Source organism: Chionomys nivalis, chromosome 1 (genome assembly GCF_950005125.1).
Source record: "Chionomys nivalis chromosome 1, mChiNiv1.1, whole genome shotgun sequence".
In the NCBI taxonomy this organism is placed as follows: Eukaryota; Metazoa; Chordata; class Mammalia; order Rodentia; family Cricetidae; genus Chionomys; species Chionomys nivalis.
Genome location: NC_080086.1, coordinates 60,373,413 through 60,399,271, shown reverse-complemented (window position 1 = coordinate 60,399,271; position 25,859 = coordinate 60,373,413). Strand labels below are relative to the sequence as shown.

Here is a 25,859-nt window from a genome sequence, read left to right as displayed (position 1 = left end):
CTGATTCCAGGAGGAAAAGAGGCAGGGCTCTGCTCTTCATAATGATCCTGCTCCAGGACAGCCTGGAGGTTGATATGAAAAACCCCTTTTCTCCAAGTTCTGCAGAAGTTCAAACCAAGGTGCCAGAAGAGCCTGTTTCTTCTGCAACCTCTCTCCCTGCTTTGTAGACAGTATAACACAATTATATTTATATGCACATGTATATGTCTATACCCTTGTGTATCTATGCATTCACCCATCCCCTGACCCACTTACAACATCACACAACTGACAAGAACAGGCCCCAGAGTCCATGGTTCAGTCAACATCTAAAGGCAAGAAAATGATGACATCCCAGCTGATGGGCAGGCGGGCAAAAGTCCCCTTTACTGATTTCCAAACCATGTTACATTCTGAGGGAGTTGGGGTTATGACCCCAATACGAGAAGTTAGGAGGATGCCAATTCAATACACAACAGGCCCCAACAGGAGAAGGGTTCTTCTCTGCACCCAGCGGGGCATCTGGGCTGGCATGATCTTCCCGCTGCTCAACTTGGCAATGGCCAAAGGCAACAAGTGTCTCTTGTGGTAACTCAGTGAGGTCTTGGCTTACAACAGTGTCCCCACGCGGCAGGTCTCCCTGAATTCAATGCCACCTTTCCACCTCACTACCACAGTGAAATTGCCAACACAGAGGACAGTGCCAGAACCTGGCCTGGCCCACAGTGCCTCACCCCAGAGACTGGTTCCGTGTATCACTGGGTAAGCTAGTAAGACTAGAGAGGCCAGGAGACCTTGTGTCCCCAGAGGACATGGGTTTCCCCCTCCACCCTTGCCCATCTTGTATTCCTTCATTAACCTGGAGCTGGGACAACAGTTCTTCCCAGTCCCTGGCAGGTCAGTCAAGCTGACCCTTTACAATTTCCCACCTGCCCACTCCCTCACCTCCCACACACATTGGTCAAAAGTCTGGCCAAAGTGCCTGAAATGGGAGGGCAGCTGGCAAGAGCCCGGAATATTCTTCACTGCCCAACAGACTCCTCCTGCAGAACCCTCCTCAGCCCTCGTGAGCAGACTCTGGATTCCCACATAGAGCAGGGATACTGCACAAAAGCCAGAAGGCTGTCATTTATGGAGCCAAGGGGTAAGTGGAGACCCCTTTCTACTTCTGTTCCAGTGCACCAAGTGGTGGGATACTGCCTGAGCACCAATTATCACACTGTCCTGAGACTTAACCAGCCGAGAGAAGGAACACGGCTATGCAGGCCTTTCCAGAGCTGTGACCCTGCATTTGAGTTTCCAGAGCTGAGTTCCCGTGCCCTGGCTCCCAGTTCACTTTTCTAACTTCCTGCTAAGTCCCCAACTCCCAAGTGGCTCCGTGACCCTCTGTTCCCTTCCTTGCCTGTAGCCTTTTTTTGTTTTGTTTTGCTTTTGCTGTTTTCTGTTTGTTTTCAAGTCAGGGTTTCTTTATATAATAGCTCTGGCTGTCCTGGAACTCACAGAGATCACCTGCCTCTGCCTCCTGAGTGCTGGGATTAAAGGCATGCACCACCACTGCCTGATTATACGGCCTTTTCTTATGAGCCTGGTAAGCCCTGTCCCAGATCCCAGCTCTGAAGTATAATTTGGCATCTTCCCTTTCTTGGAGGAAGTGATCTCTCTCCTCAGTAATCACCTTGGTCTGAATGTTGAACCTCACTGATAAGAGCACCTGCATTTGCTGAGGCCCATCTGGGTCTTGGGTACCCTTTCCCTTCCTCCCTATCAGCAACCTTTCTAAACTCATTTCAGCTCAGGGCCCTGGACATCATAGTAAGAAAGTCACTTGAAGTAGGGCAGTGGTGGTGCACGCCTTTAATCCCAGCACTTGGGAAGCAGAGGCAGGTGGATTGCTGTGAGTTTGAGGCCAGCCTAGCCTACAAGAGCTAGTTCCAGGACAGCTAGGGCTGTTACACAGAGGAAAGCCTGTCTCAAAAAACAAAAACAAAAAACGTCACTTACTGTGATACCATGGCTGACTCTAAAAACTCCCACCACCTGCCTTCTACCACACGGGCTCCACCAGAACCCTGATCCAGGTCGGGAGGTAGAGTCTCAGTGACCTCCTACAGCGGGCATGGCCTTGTGACAGTGCAGTGTGATGAAGGTGTCTTCTGAGGTCTGACCACACAGATCCTACTGGGCTCTTCTTCTCAGTCAGCCCTTTATAACAGACTCTAAGGTGTGAGGAAGCCTGGATCACAGGGAGAGGCCCAAATAGGCAAAAGAGGGGTGGGGATGAGGTCAGGGGTGCTTCTAGGAATCTAACTCCAAGCCTCAAAGTGCCCTAAAGGACAGTAAATAGAACAAAATCCCTGCTCAGAAGAAAAGAACCGTTGGTTTAAACCAATGGCTCTGCATTAATTTGTTATGTAGCCACAGCAACAGCAATATCACATGAGCCAGGAAGCTTTAATTGGCATGGATAATGAGTAAAGCAGCCTTGCCTGGGTAAACTGATTGCATGCCACCTCTGTGACATCAGGGAAGTAACTTATTCTTTCTGCTCTCAATCTTCTTTCTGGCCTGAAATATGGGGAACCAACCACATCACTGCCTTATTTTCCTTCTTCCTATTTTTTGGCAAGTTTTACAAAATTTACATGTGTATATGTGTGCACATTTGTTTGTCTCTGTGTGTATGTGTGTCTGGTAGTATGAATGAGCATGGCTCCCATTGGCTCATATATTTGAGTGCTTGCTCCCAGTTGGTGGAGCTGTTTTGGGAAGGATTAGAAGGTGTGAGGTCTTGTTGAAGGAGGTCTGTAACTGTAACCCACGCCAGGTCCAGTCTGACTCTCTCTGTCTCCGATTTGCAGGTAAGATGTGAGCTCTCAGTTACTGCTGCAGTGCCATGTCTGCCTGCTGCTGCCCTGCTTCTGACCATGATGGTCATGGACTCACCCTCTGAAACTGTAAGCTATTGTGAGCCTCCCAACATAGGTGTTGGGCACTTAACTCAGGTCCTCTAGAAGAGCAGCAAGCACTCTTCACTGCCGAGCCATCTCTCTAGGCCCCCTTATTTTCTTCTTTATGGTAACACCCATCTACCTGTCATGCAGTTCGAGGGATGGAACCTTGGGACCTTGGCCTTGGACATTCTAGGCAAGTTCTGTTCCACCAAGCCGTAAGTCCACCACAGCAGTATTCACTAGACAGGCTGTCATTCATTGAGGCAGCACAAACACAAGACCTGCATCTCAGTGACAGGGAGAGAGTTCATACCATCAAAAGGTTGCATGCATTCCCTTGAGTCTGAAGGGCCCCTCAGGCTGCCCCAGTCCTGATGGACAGAACTTCCCCTGTGGGAATCTGGACCTGAGATCTGGTGAGTTGGAGGTGCCTGTGCTCCCTCACAGTCCTGCTGCTCTCCTTTTCCAGCCATGCCCCATGAGCCCTCTGAGCCCTTGTATGATGCCATGGTTTGGGGAGCAGTCTTACGTGTTAGTGTTCTGACTTGTGAAGTCCAGGCTTCAGGAAGGAAGTGGAGCACTGGTATGTTATGAGCTCATTCCCCTATCCAGAGTGTTTGAAGGAGAGGCTACAAGGCCAGCCATGACAGGGTAGGGTTTCCCTTGAGGTTCCTCTCCTGGGAAACTGGAATCCCACAGCTGAAGCAGTGGCCCTAACTCACCAAGCGTAGGTGAGGGACACTACTCCACACTGCTGAATGCTGAAAGTCCCGGGGGCGATTCCACACCGCTGACACACCTCTTTATCTCACTTTTTCTCTTAGCTTTTACAATAAAAACATCACAAGGCTTTTAACACCCAGTTTAGCAAGAATGTGGAGCTAACTCTCACCTATGTGCTGTCACAACTATTTTAGCAAGTGACCTTGCTAAGCTCAGCAAAGTTGAAAGTGATCACTCACACACTGTCCTGCACACATCCACAGGAATACCATAGCTCAAGAGCCAGGAAGCACAAGCAAGAATACATCACTGCCTTGACTATAACTCTGAACATGGGGCTATCTGTGTAACAGAATCCAATACACCAACAAACATGAATGGAGGGGAACCACGAATAGCAACACAATGGATCTCACCAGTGAATCATTGAATGAATGGGTTGGGTTAGAAATCAGTGGTAGAACACCTGCCTGGTACACATGAGGAATTTTCTCCCCAGTATTGAGTAAATGAACCTTAAAATACTGAATACACAAAGCAAATTGCATCTTTTTTATTTTTATTTTTTTTAAGACAAGGTTTCCCTACACCTCCTCAGCTGGCTTTGAACTTGCATTACCACCCCCCCCCCGCCCCGCCTCTGCCTCTTCCTCGCAAATGGTGGGACTTGAATTCACTTCCAGGCCTGGCAGCAAGTCACAACTTATAGAGTGACTTGCATGCCCACATTCAGTGGCACTGTTTATAATCTCCAAGGCAGGAGCAACTGCAGTAGACTCAGCATTAGGAAGGAAGGTAGCTGTGGCATGTGTTAGACCACAGACGGATCTTAAAGATAGTACACTGAGTGAGATGAGCAGTCTCTCAAGGACAAATACTGGGGGGGGGGGCTCCCTAGAAATAGAAAGCAGCAATGTGGGGCTGTGGGAGGGGATGAGGATCAGTGTTAATGGGGACAGAGTTTTGATTTGGGAAACTAGGAAAGTTCTAGAGACAGATGATGGAATGGCTGCACAAGTGTGAAAATGCTCCATGGAGCACAGTGAACTGGGTACCATGGTGGCTTTTTCTGGGCTCAGTGGTATACGTCTTTTTTCTTAGTACTTGGAGGTTGAGGCAGAAGGGTGCTATGAGCCCAGTTTGGGGCCAGCTTTGGCAGCATAATGAAACAAGGAAACTGTTTTTGAGACAGTGTCTTGCCTATAGTTCTGGCTGTCTTGGAACTCTGGAGACCAGGCTGGCCTGGAACTCACACAGATTTCCCTGCCTCTGCCTCCTGAGTTCTGGGGTTAAAGGTGTGCCCTGCCACTAGGTTCAATGTTTTTGTGTTCATTTGTCTTAATAGCAGGTTTATTGTTACATATTTTTACCATAAGACATTTAAAGCAAATAGCAGAACATAGTGTTCTGTATTTCAAGTTCAAAATGTAGAAACCCATATTTTGTAATGGTCAAGTTACCAAACCATGCCTGGAAATTCCCGCTCCTGACCTGAGGTCCTGTTGGGGCCTGGTTCTAGGATGCAGGCAGGATGAGAATTGGAAGCACGCATAGGACCATCCTATGGAAGCCAAAGGACAGAAAGCTCTTCTGCTGTTTTCTCCGTATCTGCTTTATTTCATTAACAGTACCCCCAGATCTGGCCAGCCAGAAGGTCCTTGCTCCTATCACAGATAAAGAGTCTATAGCTCCCCACCCCAGCAGCAGAAAACAGAGGCATTCCTGAACAGTTCGATATGGCTTCTGGTTGAAAGAAGTCACAAGCTCCAACCAGGCCCAGCCACTGGCGGGGCTCCAGAATCAGTCTACATTAATTTAAGATCACTAATGAAGAATAATTAACAGCTTCAAGGGAGCCTGGCACACCCTGTGTTTAGAAGTGGTTAATTATGCATTGTCTGCACAACACCCTTTTCATACTCTTTAAGTTTTGGGTTGCAGTTTTAAACAAGGAAATATGGCATCCGGCGAAATGCCAAATGGCTGTGCTCAAAGCCTCTGTGAGGAGGGCCCCTGGGGCTGTGCAGTAGTCCAGAGCCTCCAGCACTTTCCTGCACTTTCCCCTAGTCTCCCAAAGTGTCTAGAGCTGGGTTTAGCAGACCTGGCCACCTTAGAGAATGGCTACAAGAGCATTAGAGAATGGAAAAGACTTTCCGAAGCTCTTGGCCAGGCGGGAGCCGGCTAAATCCAAAGTTCCTGCCCGCTTTGCTGATACACCCTCATGGCTGTGGTCAGCAGTGGATGGAAAGAGGACTAAACTCCTGCTTGGGCACGGTGCTCACCACAGTGGATAGCTACCAGTGCTAGGTGAGCTCAAGGAACTTCTCTGGCTCAATAGGGTGCTTACCTTATGACCACTCCTGACCAGCCTTGTAACAAAAGCCAAAGTATTTCTCCTTGTGCCTCAGTTTTTTCACCTAGAAAGTGGGATGTGCCCATCCCCCACTGCATGGGGTCAGTACTGAAAGCCAGTGCCTACAATGGAGTCTCCCAGGCAGCAGGTGTCTGGGCCTCAGCATTTACACCATCACCCTGTCTTTCTTTGTAACCTCATTCCCTGAATTTCCCCAGTGCTTTCACCTAGCCTTTGATTATTCTAAATACACAGGCATTGCTCAGTGTTGGGGCAAGCCCTGTCTTGGCAACCAAATCCAACGCCTGCCCCCAGGCACAGTTCAGATGTCATGGCCAGCAGTAAGCCTTCCCAGCTCCTCCTGGAGGCCTCCCGCATGCTACAGAGTCTTGCAGCTGTCCATTCCTGCCTCAGCTTTAAAGCTTGTTAGTGGGTTTCCCCTGGCAGGCTGGGAGCCCTGGAGGAAAGGGCACAGATGGGTGGGAGGGGCTGTTGCTGGCTTGGTCTGTCCTGAGTGCAAACCTGGGCTTGCCACACCCAAGATCCTTAGTGGGCCCTCCAGTGATTAGGGCAAAACATGTGGACCTGGTGTCCCGTGGCTTTTCTCGTGTCCTGAAGACCCCATGCTTTCTCAAAGTCCCTAGGCTTGTCTCATGCTACGCCTTTCTTTCTGCTGGGATTCCCAGCATAGCCCTTCAGACATGGCCTATGCCATGAAAGGTCACTTCTGGAAACCCCCGCTCAGACCCAGACCCTCTGCTCTGCCAGGACTCTAACCACATACCTTCTCCAACTGACAGGATCTGCTCCCCTGCTTGCCTCACAGCCCTGGCGTCGACATGGTCTGAAGCTATAGATAACAGTCTAGCTGAGGGCAGAGAGACCTAGTTCTAATCCCCAGGTATACAGGCACCGGTCTGTGCTTGGGTCTGTCCTGACTCACCCTCAAGAAGGGCTTTCTGCGTTTTTCTGGCTGAGATTAATAAGAGTATAATAATGTTCCACACACACACAGTGAGGATCGGGCACAGGTGTTCCTGGACACAGAGGGCATCCAGTCTTGGAGGGCTACACTCAGAACCTGAGAGACAAAAGTTTCTCCAGCTTTGTGTTCTGTGTGTGCTAAGGCCCTGGCATGAGCACCTAGTGCTAATATAACTGGCGTAATCAGATGCAGAATGGGCCTCACTGCTTGGCACTCACCCAAGTATGGGGACTTCCTTTCTATGGTGGCTGTGGGACCCTAGGCGCCTCCTCCAAAAAAGCCCTCTGGGAGTGAAAGCGAAGCTACCACACTTTCCCAGAACTGCATGCATACTAATGGCCATGGACTTCACAGAGTGTGAAATCAGGAAAAAGTAATTCCCCAGAGTAGACGAAATAGTTTGTTCCTCAGAGTCTGTAACTACAGTCATTCAGATGACCCTGTCATGGTCACACAGTTCTCTTTTGCAAAGCATGAGTGACTCAAACAAGGTGGGCATGAAGACCACACACACACACACACACACACACACACACACACACCACATTTACACTATCTATACTTTCCACAGATATACACAAAAACTCACAATCCCTCCTATATATACACACAGCCATTCTCACACAGTTATCCATTTAGAAACACACACACACAGGCTTGCAGCCTCTGCAGTCCATTGTCACTCCAGGAAGCAACACTCAAATCCTACTCACTACAGTGGCGTCAGGTCCAAATCCCTGCTGATGGGGAAATTGTGGCTCAAAGAGGAAAACTATCCCAGGTGCCCCAGGTGGCACTTGGAGAGAAGATGCTTCAACTTTGTCCTCTGATTTCCAGGTCAGGTGTCCTCCACACCTGCCATGGCAGATCTATGCTGAGTGGTAGTCAATCAAATGCACTTGTCACAGCAGCCTTTGCTACTGGACAGAGTGTGGCTACAGGCTAGGAACTCCTGGCTCCCATCACTGGCCTCCTGGGAGTCAGACCTGTACAGCACCTCACCGGCTCCCTGGCTTGACCCAGCAAAAGAATTTTGAGCAGTGCTGCACCCTAGCACAGTCAAGGAGCCATACCTTTGCAGCACCGCTTCTAATGGCAGGCTTGAAGGAGAGGAGAGGAGGTTAAGCAGGGTTGCAGAGTGGACCACACTAAGTCCACTGACATTCTTGGCCCAGTGGCGGGGACCCTGAACTGAGATAAGACAGTCTTGTAGCTGGGCAGACTCAGGGTGAACTTTCCTTCTAGGTCCCATTGCCCTCACGACCCAAGCCCTCTGCAGAGGAGGATTTGCTTACCTTTTATAGGCCCCATGCAGCGGCTGCAGGCACAGGAATTGCCAGTAATCCAGGCAGAAGGCCTTGAACTTGAGCATTTTCACTTTCCAGTCTCTAGCGGACTGTAGTGGTATCTCCAGAGAGACACAGCAAGGGGCTGCTGGGAGGTGGAGGCCTGGCTGCTGATCCCTGCTGCGGGCCCCCACTCACATGGCCCAGCTCTGCCTGGTGCAGCTCACACAGTGCGCGCCTCCAATACAAAGAGCAGCAAGCACAAAAGCCTGCAGCTCATCCGCGTGCACGCTCTCACAGGGCAGGCTCAGGCTGTTGCTGTCTCTGGTGCCCAGTGCTTCTGGGGGCTCCCTTGTGGGTCCCCAGAGCAAACCAGGGCATCCCTGGCTATGCTGAGCTGTGGGGGGCCCCAACCCATCTTCCTGAGGAGCCTGAGAGTGACGGCCTCTGCAGCTGCTCTTCCAGCCCTTTTTCCAACTAGGCCAGTTCTGATGGCAAGCCAGTGTCCACCCACCTGCCCTGACTGAGTGGCAGGGACAGGGCAGGCCCAGGGGGAGCAGTGAGGGAGGGGTCCAGGTGACTGACAGACACTGCCCTCCGCTGCCACATAAATTACATGTGGCGGAATCCCAGCCTGGCCTGCAAGACTGAAAACTCACCATGTAACCACATGGTGGGGGTAACTGGGCTCTGAAAGGCAGTAGGAAAGACTGACAAGGCCGCCAGCACCGTTGCCCAGGCGACAGGGACACATTGATAAAATCTAAAATGGAACCGCAATGACAGCCGTTCATTGGCTGCTGGAAGAGACTCCTGTGGCTAATGAGGGAGGGTGGGAGGGCAGTGGCTGGGCTGAGGGGCCACGGCCAAACAGGGGTATTGTTTTCAGGGCTGAGTTGGGGACTCTGAGGGCCATGAGGCCTGGTAGCTATAGGCCAGAAGCCGAATCCAGCCTTCGTCTTGTCTCTTTCCCTGCCCTTAAGCTGGCTTACTGACTACCAACCCCAGTGGCCTATTCTTCACATACCAGCCAGGGACCTTAATAAATCATTTTAGTTCCAGACACCAGAGTGAGCCCCCTGCTGCACTCAGAATAAAGATAGGGTTCCCTCACCAAGCAGCTCTCAGGGACTCTGCTTATCTGTCTGACCCCTCTGATACCCGGACACATTTCCTAGCTGTCCCCATTTCCCCTTGATACATCCTTCTAGCTCTGTGCCGGGTTCCCTCTGCTAGGAGTTCCTCATACCAGATCATACACTCATTATTTCTCAGATGCTTACCTTCCCAAATGTCCCAATAAAGCAGCACAGCTTCTCTTGTCCCCATGTGTGATTCCTCCTGAATGCCTGCCTCTTCATGTCTGACCCACAGCCTCCCTCATCAGCTTGGAGTGTCCCCTCCCCCCGGAGGGACCACATCTTTCCATCAGTGTCTGCACCAGCAGCTGCTCCACCATCAGCAGTGGGAAGTGTGAGGACCTTAGATGGCGACGGGGACAATCTCAGAACCCAAGGGACTTTCCAAAGTGCCACATTCACTTGGCCACCTCAGGCTCCAAATCTACCAACTACCAACTACAGAGGCTCAGGAAACATTCTGTGCTCAAGATGTATCCACAGAGTACCGAGTCCAGCAGCCAGGAGAGAACTGATGTCCTAAGCTTGAGCTCTGTGCACCCTGAACCAGAAGATCCAACTTCTAGGCGCAGAGTGGAGATTCATGCTGTACAAAGGCGGGGCATTTTCACCTGCAGCCACCAGCAAGCTCTGTGGCTAGAAGAGATATTCTTAACCAGAGAAGACGTGTCACCAATCTGTCATAGTGGATAGAACCTAGGGAGTGGGTCCCTGGGGCCACTGGGCTAGAGGGCTGCAGGGGCCAGAGCAAGCTCCACAGCTGGGGAAGGGGAAGGGTTACACCAGCATTCTCAGAGCTGATGAGCTGAGCAGGACAGCTGGGGGCAGGCAGGGAAAGCAAGGTAGCCATCTGCCTGAGAGATGAGCCTGTTTGCCAAGGTGGCTTAGGCTCTCTCCCCTCCCCCATCCAGAGTGCCACCCCCCCTCCCCGGGACAAGGACATTGGCTTCCTTCTCACGGGTATGGCAGAGGAAGCTGGCTATCCCTGTGAAAGGAGGCAATTACTGGCCGGGACCTTTGTTTCTGATTTCCCAGGCTGCGGTGCCTTCAGAACCTTTCTGGGGTAGGGCAGGGACAAGCATGTGACACCCCTCCACCAGAGCTTGGAACATGCTTTTTTAGGAACTTGCAGACCTCTGCCACTTAAGAAGGCCACAGAGGCCCGGGGCAGGAGGGATGCAGTGGAGCCCTGGGTCTGAGTCACAGATCTGGTCCAGCGTTCCCGATTTCTCTGGGTCCATCTTTCTCATGTGTAGAATGGGCACACTGAGCTGGCTCTAGCAGATCTAAGGGGGCTGTGAGGATTCCAAAGCAGATCCCATGTCGCAGCCAGGTGGCAGAGACTCCAGCAGATGTCATTTAGCAACTGCCTCAATGCTGTGCTGTAAACATGCTGAACATGCTCTAACTCAGGGTCTTTGCACTAGCTGTTTCAGCAGAGATGTGGATCCCGCCTCAAGGCTGGCTAACTGAGCCTCCTCCGAACCACTGCCCCTACGCTCTCTCTGGTCACTCTGTGCCATTTACTTTTTTCCTTCACATTCCTTGTCATCCCCCTCCCCCACACATTACACTAAGAAGCAGAGTTTGTGCCTTTGCTGCCAGGCCCTGCCACACAGAAGCTCTGTAAGGGTGACGGGACTGTGGCTATGGTGTCCTAAGGGCTTGACACCCACGGATAACCAGGAACCAGGGCCAGAGGAGGGGTAGCCACCTGAGCCTTCCTCTGACCCCCAGAACACTGTAAGGAGTGAAACACTGTAGTTTTAATTTTAAGGTCAAATAGGGCTATGGCCCTGCCTGGTCTGGAGAGAGCTCAGACTGGCTATGATGAGAACTATACAGTCATACTTTAAGTTAGTGGGGGGCCCCCACATACCCTGAGTCAAGAAGTCCATCCACCCGCTTCCCCCTTCACTCCAGAGCTTTCTGGCCCTTCCTCTGGTAGACCCCCATGTCTGTTGAGATGGCCAAAGAGATCATGCAGGAGGAGATACTGCTTTTAGTGACCCCACTGGGTTTAAGAAAAGGGCAAAGGTTCTGATGCCCACTAGAGTTTCTTGAACCTTTTCCCCCAGGGCCCAGAACACCCTGGTATGGATACCCATAGACATGTGGGCACCCTTAGCCAGCCTTGGGTGGGAACTGTGAGTGTATCCAAGTGTGAGCATGGACTATGTCCTGAGGTGGGTTGTGGTCCTGGCATGCCCTAGTACTGGGGCGTGGAAGTCCATGGGCAAGTTTGAGGATACTGGGTCTGCCTGGGAGGAACTAGGACTGAAATGTTCTGGATCTCATGTATGTAAGACTCTGACAAGTGCACGAGGAGCTGGTGTGTAAAGTGTGTCACTCATGTGGGTGGGACTGGGACAGCATGAACACCAGGACCCCGAGGCTGAGACCCCAGCTGTGCTTCCCTAGATGCATACTGAGCAAGAATGTCTGTCACAGGGCCACAACTGTCCTATCTCACTGGGTATCACTAAATAAGCCCATCGTAGTAGCAGGTGTTACTGGAGTGCACATGTACAGGACTGTGTAAATACACGCGTGTCACACCCAGTCCTCACATCCCGGGGGCAATACCCAGTTCTGGAAATGGGAGCACACACAAGGGCTAGGAATTGTCCAGCACAACTTTCATATTTCTATGTAGCATCATCTGTATCCTGACGGTATCTAGCACTACTTAGTGTGCCTAGTGATGGGTCCACACCACAGAGCTTCCTCTCTTCCACAAGCCCAGTTCCTTAGTGGCCACATCCCACCTCACCCTCAGCCCTGCGCAGACTTGGCCCTTTCATGGGAATGGCTCACAATACAACCCCAAATGAGAAAGCTTACTTTAACTCTCACAATATAGTGCAGATGTACCCCCACCCTCGTCACAGCACATCAACACACACACACACACACACTCTCTCTCTCTCTCTCTCCCCCCCTTCTCAAACACACACACACACACACACACACACACGGTTCTCGGAACCACTTCTGCCCAATATCTAATCTATTTTGGGTTTTAACTTTTGTTTGTTTCTGAGGCAAGTCTCAAGTAGCCCAGGCTGGTCTTGGGCTTGCTGTGTAGGCAAGGATGACCTGGGACTTCCTATCCTTTTGTCTCCATCTCCCAAGTGCAGGGACCACAGCTATGCACCACCATACTTGATTTAAGGAGCTGCAACAAGGACTTCTGCATGCTAAGCAATCATGCTGCCAACTGAGCTGCATGCCCAGCTGAGTATCTAATCTCTATTGGTTACAAAAAAAAAAAAGTGCATTCTTTCTGAAGACCCTGGGTAAGAATATTGGGATCTGAAACATACAGAGGCAGTGCCATGCCCTCCAGCACACTGCCAATCAAAGGAAATCCCCAGTTCTCACCGACTCCAGCTTTGGTTGTCATGGGAACTGCCTGCTGCAGGCTGCTCCTCAGGGGAACCCCAGTCTTGGATCTTGCAGCAATAAGCCTCAGCACAGCCTGACCTCCAGGGGACCCCAATTCTGCTCTTGGGGAGGCCTTGCTTGGGGCATCTACTTAAATTATATGTATTTTCAGGAGGTACATCAGTAGGACCTCTGGTATCTATCTAGGGAAGCCGGAGGTGCAGCTCCTAGTGGGTCAATTCTTCTCCACTCCCAAGGCCTCCTCTCCATCCTAAGTTCATTCAGAAAACATCGGCCTTGGTGGCCCTGAGACAGGAGATGCAGATGCAGGACAGTACCTGTATCGGTCAGTGGAGAGGCTGCTTCCGGTCTCCAGGGAGCTCCTGGGGTGGTAAAACGAGACAGGGTTACCAACAGTCCCACAGCAAGCCCCTTGGCACCCTGCCCACTCAGGTCACATGGGTGGCCTCAGACAAGAAACCATGTGCTTCAACCTTTCTCTGTTGTCCCCAGAGGTGGCACTGCCACCGTCATCTCAGCCTGGTGCTGGCACAGAGAGTCTTTGACAATGTCAATCCATCTGCCCCCTTCTCAGATGGGGAAACTAAGGCTGGGGAGACCAAGCACTGCAGTCAGGGTCATGCAGCTCTCATGACTGGAATTATCCCTCTACCCCAGAGGGGGAATGTGGATGGTGGGAATCATGATAGGGGACCTCGGGCATAAGCAAGCTCCCTACTGCTGCTGCATGTAGGCATGGGGCTGGCATTTAAATTTGCATATGGTTGACAAGACACTGCCACATTCCTTTCTTAAAGAGTCTTGACCAGGCATTACAGCCTCCATGCCCCCCGTTCACAGCCTTAGCATCCAGCTCTGGGCCCCAAAGCCTCCTTCCCAACTCCTTTATTTGATCAAACTGCAGCTGGGCTAATGGGTATGATCAGGGACTGGCCGGAATAGGACCGTATTTTGACCCAATCATATACCAGCTGTGAAATAAGTTTGTTGTAAGTCTTTCCCCATCCTGTGCCTCTGTTTCCCTGTGTCTAACAAGGAAATAGCAACGAAGCAAGCTTCTGCCCAGGACCACACTCCACATTCTATCCGTTGTCCTATAGCATCAGAGTGAAGGGGTCCAGGTGGCACCTTCTACCTGTGGGAGCGTTTGTTAGGAGAGAGACATGCCCTGCGTGGTGGTTCGAATAAAAATGGCTCCCACTGAAGGGACTCTGGCCAGCTTGAGCATGGTGAGCATGGCTTTGGCCATGCTCACCATGCTCTGACTTGCTAAAAAGCCATTAGATTAGAGACCATGTCCTGTTGCTTTCTGATCAAGACGTAGCACCATGTCTGCTGCACACGGCCGTACCCCCAGCGGCCATTCTCCCTGCCATGAAGATAATGGACCAAATCTCTGAAACTAAGCTGTCGCCTCAACCAGATGTTTTCCTTTATAAGAGTTTCTGTAGTCATGGTGTCCCTTCATAGCATTAGAGACCCCAACTAAGACAGATGTTGGTACCAGGGACTGGGGTATTACTGTGATAGGTCTGACCATGTTTTTGTTCGGAGAAATTGGGACTTTGGTACTTTGGCTTAGGAAAGCAGTGGAATGCTTTTAAGCACTGCCATACGGACAGGAACATGGAAGACAGCGGTGCTAAGAGTAATTTGAACTGTGTGTGTGGGGGGAGCAATGGCTCAAGAGGTTTCAGAGGAGAATAATTTTAATATGTTGTCTTGAGATCATTCTTGTGATATTTTGGTAAAGAATATCACTGCTTTTTGCCTTTGTCTGAAGAGTCTGTCTGAGGCTAAAGTAAAGAGATTTGTATTAATTCTCTTGGCAGAGGGAATCTCAAAACAGCCCAGTAGTACAGACTCTGTTGTGTGGTTATTAGTGGTAACGCTGATGAAGATTTATAATGAGAGGAGAAAGAAAATGTAAAATTTGAGAAGAAAAGGAGCACCAGGAAGCAGGAGAGAGCTAAATTCTGTATTTAAGGAGATAAACAGATTAAGAAATGGAATAAAGGGAGTGGTGACATCAGGCAAGACCCCACCCAGCTAAGTTTCCAATTTGTGGAAAGGAACTAAAAAAAAGCTTAGAGTTGGGTGTGGTGTGGCTTGCCTTTAATCCCAGCACTGGGATACAGATACTGGTGGATCTCTGAGTTTAAGCCCACCCTGGTCTACAAGGCAAGTTCTAGAACAGTTAAGTTTAGGTAATAAAGGTAACCATCAAAAAAAGAAAGCTGGTGAAGATGTAATTGAACAATGGGCCATGATCCATCGCCATCAAGCAGAAGAACTTGGCGGCTTCAGTCACGTGGTTCTGACTTTAGAGCTAAGGATAGAAGAAATGGGTTATGGAATTTGCCTTCATGCCCAAAGAAAGGCACTGAGGTCAGGCATGCGTCAAGGAGGGGTGTCCCTGAATGAAGGCCTAGAGAAACCATTGTGTGAAGCTGTGAAAGTAAAGTCTGGATTGCCTTGGTGAAACCAAGAAGGTGGAGATGCCAGAGCCATGGGATACCTGCCGAGGATAGCCGCTAACAGGGAGTGGAACCAGCCCATGAGAATGAATTGTGTTGAAGTCAACAAAGCTGAAATGAGTTGGAGATCTGAAGAGCATTTTGACATCAGATAAGGAGATGCATAGTTTGGAGTTTGCCCAGCTGGTTTTTGGTTTTGGTTGGGTCCAATATTTTCTCGCTATGCTCCTTTCCCTACATTTGAGAATGGTAATGTATATCCTGTGCCATTATACATTGGAAGTATGCGATCTAGTTTTTTTATTTTGATTTTATAGGGGATTATAGTTAAGAGATTACATGAGTCTCAGAAGAGACTTTGAACTTTTAAACATTGGTAAGACTATGGGGACTTTTGAAGTTGGACTAAATGGATTTTGCACTAATATTATCACAAGTTTATAAGGGCTAGGGAGTGAAATGTGGTAGTTCGAATATAACTGGCCCCCTTAATCTCATAGGGAGTGGTACTATTAAGAGGTGTGATTTTATTGGAATATGTGTGGCCTTGTCGGGGGGAGTGTGTCACTGTGGGGATGGGCTTTTAGGTCTCTTTTGCTCAAGCTTCCCTCAGTGTGACACACAGTCCACTTTCTGTTGCCTGCAAGATGTAGCGCTCTCAACACCAGCACCATGCCTGCCCACCTGCACACTGCCAAGCTCCCCACCACGATGACAGTGGACTGAACCTCTGAATTATAAGCCACCACCTCAATTCAATGTTTTTCTTTATAAGAGTGGTTGTGGTCATTGTGCCTTTTCACAGCAATAGAAACCCTACCTAAGACACCAACCCTAAGTTCTCTCAACCATACATACAGATTTATCTGAGTGCTTTTCCTCAAACTTCCTCATCTCTTAACCCTATAATATAAAACCATATACCTAAAGCTAGCCACCAAGGTCTGTTTTCTTATTGGGCCCCTACCTCCTCCTGAGGATGATACCAAAGTCCAGCAATCAAAAGCCCCGTTTGGCTCACCTACTGAACATGCCAAATTAAAACTGAATACCTCATCCTAACATGGTGTTTCCCCCTTTACCTTGATAAACCACCATTTGCTCATATGTCATCTCTATCAAGAGGCAGTCCTTTGTCCCTGCCTGCCCCCTTTCCCCTGTCACCATCTCCTTTAGCACCACATCCTACCCTATTCTAACACAGACCTCCCCTTTTCCTCCTCTTAAAAATTATACCTGCAAGGTCATTTGCTGCTGTTTTTCTGCCTGAGTCAGAAAGCAGCCACTTTAACTTTTCTTCCCCACTTAATAAAGAATCTGTCTGTGAAAACAGATGTTTGGGTGTGGTTTGTGCCTAGCCTGGGGTCCAGGAGGAAGGCCCTACTGTTTGGCAGTCTCCGTCACCCATAGGCTCATATATTTGAATGCTTAGTCACCAGAGAGTGATACTATTTGACAAAGGTTAGGAGGTGTGGTCTTGTTGGAATAGATGTGACATTGTTGGAAAAAGTATGCCTCTGGGGGGGTGGGGATGGGCTTTGAGGTTTCAAAAGCCCATGACAGGCCCAGTCCCTATCTTGTCTTTCTGTTTCTCTGACTTCACACATGCACACGCACACACACACACACACACACACACACACACACACATATTCTCTCTCTGCCTATGGATGAGGATGTAGCTCTTAGCTACTTAGCACCATGCCTGCCTGCCAACTTGCTCTCTGCCATAATGGACTAAGCTCCTGAAACTGTAAACAAATGTGAGATCCTTGTCCTAAAAATCTGCCTGAGGTTAAATTGGTAGAGGAGATTCAAGACAGCCTAGTATTGACTGTGTTGAATGGCTATTGGTCGTCATTCTTATGCATATCTATATTGAATAGGAGCAAGCTGAGCAAGAAAAAATACAAAAATGTACAAGTTTGAGAAGAAAAGGAGTACCAGGAAATGTATCACTGGAGCCAAAGCCGGTGCACAAGCAAATAAAAAGTTTAAAGAAAAGCCTAATGCTAAATGGAATAAAGGGCATGGTGATCTTAGGGAAAGACCGCACTCAGCTAAGAGTCCAACCTGTGAAAAGGAACCAAAGAAAAGATTAGGCAGTGAAGGAAAGCATTAACAACAGAAAATGGATACAAATGAAATTGAACAAGAGAGCCAAGTTCCAGTCCCATCAAGCAGCAGAACTTGGCAGTTTCAGACACCTGGTTGTGGCTTTAGAGTCAAGATGAAAAGAAAGGCAATGTGCAATCTCCCTCCTCCACTGAGGCAGACATGTGTCAAGGGTGTCCCTGCACAGGGGCTTAGAGAGGCCATTGCATGCAGTTGTGAAGATGAAGTCAGGGTTGCTGGGTGATGTTGGAGATGCCAGAGTCACGAGATACCTGCCAAGGAGAGCCGTAGACCTGGTGTGGAGCCAGCCCACGAGAGAAGTGTGCTGTTGTCAATAAAGCTAAAAGGAGCCGTGCCATTGCATGACAAGTATGTGATCTTCTTTTTTATTTGATTTTCAGGGGGTTACAGTTAAGACAGTCATGAGTCTCAGAAGAGAACGGGACTTTGGACTTTTAAACAATGTTGAGATCCTGAAAGACTATGGGGATATTTTAAATACATTTTGCATTGTGATATGGCTTATAAGTCTATGGGGGCCAGGGAGAGAATGTGATGGTTTGGATAAGAATGGCCCCCTTGGTTCATATATTTGAATGCTTTGTCACCAGCGAGTGGCACTATTGAGAAGGATTAGGCGGTGTGGCCTTCTTGGAACACGTGTGGTATTGTTGGGGAAAGTATGTCAGGTGGGCTTGGAGATTTCAAAAGCCCATTCTAGACCCAGTCAGTCTCTGTCTGTCTATCTGTCCATCTGTCTGCCTGCCTGTCTCTGCCTATGGATCAGGAGGTAGCTCTTAGTTACTTTTCTAGTACCACATCTGCCTGTTGCCATGCTCCCTGCTATGACGATAATGAACCAAGCTCCTGAAACTGTCAGCCAGCCCCCAATTAAATGCTTCCTTTATAAGAGTAGCCTTGGCTGTAGTGTCTTCACAGTGACAACATTGACTGAGGCACCCTGGGACTGACTTTCCTGCTAATGCCATGCTGCCTTCTCATACTGGATACCTTCTCCTGTTGCAGTGGGTACCATGCCTCTTCCCTACCCAGGACCTCCCTACTGCTCTTATGGGAGACTATGTGTGACCACCAGGGCTTGGACATTCCAAGCAAATGCTGGGTGCTTATGTCAGCAATTCAAGTTTCAGCCTCAGTTTCCCCAATGTCCTCATACGAGGTCCTTGCTGAAGCCTCTTCTCTGCTGAAGGCCAATGACAGCTATCTCTGCCTTGGAGCCTCAGCTCCCTGGGACTCTACACCACTAGCTCTAGGGCAGGTCCACCTGAGTGCCAATGAACAGTCCAAGCAGAGGAGGAGCATGAAGGGTGGTGTCAGAGTGTCCCAGAACTTTCTAGAATGCTCACAGCTCATATGGGCTCCAGGGTGGTCATCGGGCCATTGAGGGGGCAGTGGGTAGGGTTAATAAACAGAACCCATGAAGACACAGGTGGCAAGTTGGCCTTTGTAAGCCAGTCCCAACCCCCAAGCCTGGCTGTTCAGTCACAGACACTCTATTTAAAGTAATACCAGGGTGAGGTAACAAGATGCCTCCAAATGGTGCTAGGTCCACACCCTGCCATGGGACAGCGATTCTGTCCTCACTCCTGATTTTACCCCCAGCATTGCCCCTGCTGTGACCACTGCAATAACTAGTCTGCAGTGGGAAGTTCATCTTACCTCTCCCATATTATTCTCCGTGAATCTTACATGACACAAGGAATCGTTCCTTTTCGTAGATAAGAAGAGTCTTGGGAGTAGCATACTTAAGACACCACCATTCCACTCCCAGCAGTAAACCCCGATTCACCCTTGAAAACCCCATTGACATAGCAAAACTTAATTCTTTGATGTAGCCCTCTCCTACTGCCTACCTCGTTTCTATCCTATGAAGACTGTTTTCTTCTTTTTTCCCTCCTCATCTCTTTTTTTTTTTTTTGAATTTGTTTGGCCCTAGGATCACATGGGCATGGATGGGGCAATACCCTCCCACTAGAAAACTCAGTCAGCGAAGTCCCTATGTAACAATGGGAGCTGTGAGGCAAGACACAGGGCCAAGGGCTTACTCAGCAAGGAAACCTGGCCCTTACTGCCACCTACATAACAAGGCTTTATGCCTGACTTCCCTAAACCATGTCCCTGACCTTCAGGAGAGTCCTCAGGGGCTAGTCTGACCATTCCACAGTCCCTTCATGTCTTGGTGACCTGACATGTGACCAGGCCCAGCTCCAAGAGGATCCCATCCTGAAACTCTCTGTCCCCCACCATATAGTCAGGCTGCCTGAGGTCTTGGGTAACCAAGACAGGGACCCATTCCTGCGTCTCTTTCCTCACTGCTTCTTGCTCAGCATGTGTGCATTCAGGACCCTAGCCTGGCCCCTGAATGAGATACAAATTCACCAAGTCTTTTGAGATTGTAGAGGGGAAATGGCAAGCTGCCTCTTAAGTGCTACTGAAGGCATCTAAGAGACCCCACAGGGTCATGATCCCCACGACTGTGTGTACAACATTGAGATGCCAGATCTGTGAGGCTAAGGCCTGAACTTCAGAGCCAAGGGCCAGTGTTTGAATCCCTGTGCTCCACACTGGCTATGTGACCTTAGGCAAGGTGGCTAACCTGTCTGTACCTCCACAAAGCTTCCTCATTGGTAGTGTTGGGGAATACTAAATGGAATAATATACTTCAAGGACTTAGAACAATGCTAGGAACTCTAAATTTCGTGAATGAGAAGACAGGATTCCAAAGACTGGCACATGTGAAATTAAGTCATGCATATATTAATTATGATAACAATGTCTATAATAAAATACAAATGAACATATTTTAGTAGCACATTAATTCTGTTGAATGGAGACTTCTTTTATCTGTCTGTATACACTCTTTATATATGCAGCAGAGAGTCAGGGGGGAGACCATATCCCTTCCTCCTCTTGTTCCGAGCACCTCTGACCCCTCTGGAGCTGCTTCTCCCTATCTTGGGGACCCCAGAGACTTGGAGGATTTCCTGGTCCAGCTAGTCAGGCTCTGCAGCCCCTTTCCTATAACCCTGGGAAAGCATCAGGGCCAGCCTGAGGCCCCATCCCCATCGTAAGCACTGCTATTTCATACTCTATCCCCATCCCTGCTCTCCTGCACTCTGGGAAGACGGCTTCCATTTCTTTTTCATGACCTACTGGATGCTTCCTCCCTGGTAAGGGGCACCAGTCAAGGACACATTCAAGAGCAGGCCAGGCAGCTCTGTGTGGCTGAGAGTCAGAGGGAACTGGATGGGAGACGGGGGATAAGGCACAGCTCCAGTGTGTTCTGGGGACTAAATGCTGGTTATGTTCATTTGTGATGGTCTATAAGTCACACATTGCTGAAGTGCACCCCATCTTGTATGTGCATAACAGCTCATTGAAGCTTATATTATAGATAAAAATCAGTATGGGAACTCAACCCTCCAACCTGCAGCATCCAAGAGCCCAGACCTTGGGTGCCAAGGAGCTAGCTTCAATCTTCTCATAGCCATACTCTCTGGCCTTAGTTTCCTCTACCAAGGGTAGGAGTGGTCAGTGTTTCTATTCCTGGCTGCACACAGGATTCTCTGAGTCCATAAGGACCATTCCTGAGTCTTGGTGCCCCATCCCCTTTGAGACAACCTCAGATTCACAGACTATATAGGGAGCTGCTGCATGCACACTTTGGCTATGACAATAAAAACACCTTGCTTAATTGCAGAGAGCAACTACCTCTATGAAAAGAACATTAACCAAGGCACAGAACTCATAACAGTACTTAAGCCCCCATGTGTGTGTCCATATGTGCATGCATGTCTGTGTGTGCATGTGTATGGTTGTGTAATTCTGTCATCTGGGTGGCCTTACATGAAAAGACTCATCATGTTGCCTCTCCAACAATCCCAGACTCCTGGCTACTGCTCATCTCTATAACTGTGTCATTGACAATGTTATTCAGATATAGCCATGGGGATATGACTGCTTAAGACTGTCTTTCTCACTCAACATGGTTTCCCGATACTCATCCAGGTACCATATTCCTTTTCACTACTGAGTGGTATTCCATGGCATGAATGTGCCACAGTTTACTTAACCATTGTAAGATATAATAGTTTGGTGGTTTATCTGTTAAAGGCTTGGTCCCCAGATGAGAGTAATTCAGAGGTGACAGAACATTTGCATCTTTCTGGAGTGTGCCCTTGAAGGGGTCTGTGGAACCCTAGGCTCTTCTTTGTCTTGCTCCCTGACTATGAGGCAAATGATTTTGTTCTATTGAATGTTCCCTACCATGCCACACTACCTTATCACAAAATGGGCCCGAGACAGCTTAACAGTTAAGAGCGCTTATTGCTCTCAAAGAAAAGGACCTAGTTTTGAGTCCCAGCACCCATACTGGACAGCTTACAACCATTTGTACCTCTAGTTCTAGAGGACCCAAGTCCCTCTTCTGGCACCCACGGGTATCAGGAACACACGCAGTACATAAACATACATACAAGAAAACACCCACACTCATAAAGTAATAACACACACACACACACACGTAGTGAGGCCAAGTGACCTTGGACTGAGACTCCAAAACCATGAGCCAAAATAGCCTGTTTTTCTTTAGAAGCTGATGGTTTCAGCTTTATTGTAGCCTCGAAAGCTGACTAACAGCAAGAGCATCTAGGCGATGCCCAGTTGCATCTGTGGTGAACGAGCTGCAAGGAGCCTGTGGACACAGGTTGTGAGCACAGAGCTTCCATTCTCTGCAAAGGGACAGCCCGAGAGTACCTCCTTGGCTGCTATGGGAGAGAATGTTTATTATTAACATAAACCACACTGACTCCAGAGCAGCTGCCCACTCTGTGCTCCCCAGGACAATGGAGCCAGTGACCTCACTCCCCCACAGGCTTCCTGGTATTACACTAGTAGTATTCTTTATTTCAATTTACTTCATTTGTGTAGCAGCTCTGAGCTGTGGGGTGTCAGAGGAAGAGAGGATTGAGCTTGCTAAGATAGACAGCAAGGCCATGGAAAGCAGCTGGAACGAGGAGGCCCACTGGCCAATGCTGGCCCAGCACAGATGAGGGCTGATGGCTGGTGGTGGCAGTAGTGGTGATGGTGATGGTGATGGTGATGGTGTGTGTGTGTGTGTGTGTGTAGGTGTGTGTGTGGGGGTAGACTTCGAGCACCTTCCTTAGGTATTGGCTAAAAGCCTGGCACTGTTCTAGGGGGAACTCCAACTGGGTGATGCTTATTTGAGGTGAATCTTCCTTTCAAAGAAAGCTAAAAGCAAGGAAGATTCAGTCAGGCCATAGAGGAAGGTTGTTTGGAGTGAATTTGCTTCAGTTTCCAAGTGAAGGAAGGTAACTTGCTTTCCACCTTTTTATCATTGGTTTAGAAAGTGAACACTGGGGCTGGAGAGAAGGCCCAGTCAGTAAAGAGCTTGCACACAAGCATGAAGACCTGGGTTCAGACCCCCAACATGCATATAAAAAGCTGGGTGTGGTGACACAGTGCTGGAATCCTAGTGTTGGGGGGGGACAGACATGAGAAGATCACTTGGGCTCACTGGTCAGCTGTTCTTGCCCAATAGATGATGTTCATGTTCACTGAGAGACCTCAAAAACTAAGGTGGACAGGGAGAGAGGACACCTGATGTCAACCTCTGGACTCCAAATGCACATGCATATACCCGTGTATGCACACATGTGCACACATGCGCATTCATGCACACACACATACACACACACAGTAACTGCTAAGCACAAGGGAAGATCAGCGCCCCCTGCCCTCAACTCCCTGCAGATGCAGTGTGACTGCTTCAGGATGTTTCCACTGGCTTTGCTCTCAAGGAGCTGAATGGGGCCGTGAATATTTGTGACATCCATTCTACGACACCAGCCCCCCACTGACTGTGTACATAGGAGTTGGAGACACATTCCTTCCTGCCCTTTGTGGCTATGGGGTGTGTGGCACAGTTCCTAGCCCTATGTGGTGGCTGTGGGCTTGGCTCAGCTCTCCTGCCTCCCTGGTCAACAGGCCATGGCAGCAACTCAATAGGGTGCCTTGTGCTCAGCAAGTACTCCTTCAGGGTTGTCCTTGGAACTGCAGACACAGGGTGGAGATGTTTTTATGGTGCTGGGTAACTCAGATGGCCCCATGAAAGGTCAGATCCACTCCCTCTAGCCAGCACTGGAGTGTGTGCCTGTCTTCAGGGCTCTAGAAGTTTCTCTGTTTGGGGCAGAAGTTATGGCAGGAGAGGAGATGGAAGGCACTATCCTGCCCCAAATCTCCTCTGTCCGAGGCCCCAGTGCCTCTGTGCTGGCATTCTATAGCAGAACTATTAAGCCATTAAGGTACTCAAGAGCTCATGTTCCTGGCCATTCCACTGCTGCAGAAGAGTGGAGAGCCAACATGGAGGTCAGTTGCCCCTTTGCTCAGGACACAGGGTACTGTCACTTTGTCCCCAGGACTTCTAAGGCAGAGACACAACTAAACCATGATTCTAGGGTCTATATGCAGAGTGAGTACTTTGTAATTCTATACCCTAGGCCTTTGGCCCAGCGTCACATATTGGGGCTAGATATGACACTGATCAGTATATGCTGGTACCAGCGCTGGTGTTGTAAGCTTGGAGTCCTTGTCCAGGCCTCCCTTTCCTCAGTTGTAAGCAGACTCATCTTCATGCCTTGGATAGGGAGTCTGAGGTGCCAATGGGCAGACTTGCCCTTCATCCTGCCTGGCTCTGCACCTCATCCTTATGCCTCCGGTTAAGACAGGACTTGCTGGCTTTCCTGTTCTGGCTCTGGCATATAGACAGCCCTGCCTACCAGCCAGGAGCCACCACCACAAGCACAAGGAGATGATTGTCCCTAGGTTGGCCTCTACACTACTCCTTGCTGCCAGGCTGCCCTGCCCAGAGTTTAGCCGGAGCCTGAAAGAGTCTGGCTGCTGGGGAGGACATCTCCAGAGGCCCCCTGACTGGGTATATGGGAAGAGCCAGGGACCCAGGAGAGGTACCATCTGGACGCTGGGCCTGGGTCTCTCGGTTACACAGGAAGGAGATTTGTCTAGTGGTCATCAGTTCTGAGAGGGAGGGTGCAGTTTGAGACAGTGAGTTATTTTATTTGTCCAGCCTAGCACCCACACAGTGCCAAAGCAGCCTCTTATACACAGGGACATCCTCTAACATGCTTGGGGGATGCCCAATACCACGGTGGCAACAAGGGCCATGGTGCTGGGTTTTCCTGTGTTCACACATTCAATATACATTATACAGTACAGATACACCGATGGTTAAGCGCCATAAATACCGGGGTTGGAAAGATGGCTCAGTGGCTAAGACACTTGGGTTCAATCCCTTGCATCTACGTCATCACAGTCATCTGTCACTCTAGTTTCAGGATATCTGATGCCCTCTTCTGGCTGATGTGGGCACTGTGTGCATGTAGTACACTTAGAAGCAGGCTCAGAAATGATCATAACACACTATAACAAAAGTCACAGAAAGCCTACCAATCATTTCTGGAGTTTTTCATTTAATATTTTCAAGCCTGGGTATTAAAAATAATATATGGGAAGCAAAAGCCACGGGCAGGAGACCACTATGAGTGCATGTGGTAGTATGAATGACAATGGCCCCATAGGCTCGTATATTTCAGTGCTTGGTCCCCAGTTGGTGGAACTGTTTGGGAAGGATTAGGAGGTGTAGCCTTGTTGGAGGAAGTGTGTCACTGGGGGCAGGGGCAAGCTTTGAGGTTTCAAAAGCCCACGCCATTCTCAGTTAGATCTTCTTGCCTCATATTTGTGGATCAAGGTATAAGCTGTAAGCTACTGCTCCAGTGCATGTCTTCCTGCCTGCTGCCAAACTTCCTGTCATGATGGTCATGGATTCACCCCAAAATAAACCCCCAAATAAACTCTTCTTCTATAAGTTGCTTTGGTCATGGTGTCTTATTGCAGCAATTTAAAGTAACCAAGACAGTACACTTCACCATCCATCCCAACCACCCAGTGACACAGGAAAACCACAGACACCCACCCATCTGAGCAGTGTCCAGTGTGACTCAATGACCCCACTCAAGGAGCAAAGACAAAGTGGGTGAGATAGAGCCTCTACCCCTGTGGGAAGATGGGTAGCCAAAATGACACACAGCAAAGTAGTCACAGAACACCGGGACCTTAAGTAAATGGAAGGTAGTCAATCTCAATAAACAGACCCAAGAAAGCTCCAGGAAAGGGCACCTGTACTGAGTTCTGAGAATGAGTGGCCAGCTGAGACAGGGCTCTGTGCTGGGACCACTGGGCTGAACTTGAACAGGGAACCCCACCTGGACAGATCCACTTGCCTGGAATCCAAATCCTCTTACTTCCCAAGGTCTGGGGTGCAACCAGCTCCTCCTGGGCTTACAGTAGTGGAGGCCTTGCCACATATAGTTCAGGACCCTGCAAGGCC

General features: G+C 49.3%; 1 protein-coding gene across 6 annotated transcripts in view; it reads right to left on the bottom strand.

Moving 5' to 3' along the window:
• The window catches only part of Iqsec1 (IQ motif and Sec7 domain ArfGEF 1), a 339,041-nt gene that overhangs the window by 112,747 nt on the left and 200,435 nt on the right, over nucleotides 1–25,859 (bottom strand). For 4 of the 6 annotated variants that reach the window (XM_057764736.1, XM_057764772.1, XM_057764781.1 and 1 more), the window contains one exon: nucleotides 13,142–13,186. The exons of 1 other annotated variant lie outside the window; for it this stretch is intronic. In XM_057764736.1, the coding sequence (XP_057620719.1) occupies nucleotides 13,142–13,186 (45 nt within the window). Of the gene's footprint in view, nucleotides 1–8,286; nucleotides 8,396–13,141; nucleotides 13,187–25,859 lie in introns of those variants that run through there. One more of the 6 variants, XM_057764740.1, reaches the window with a different exon arrangement.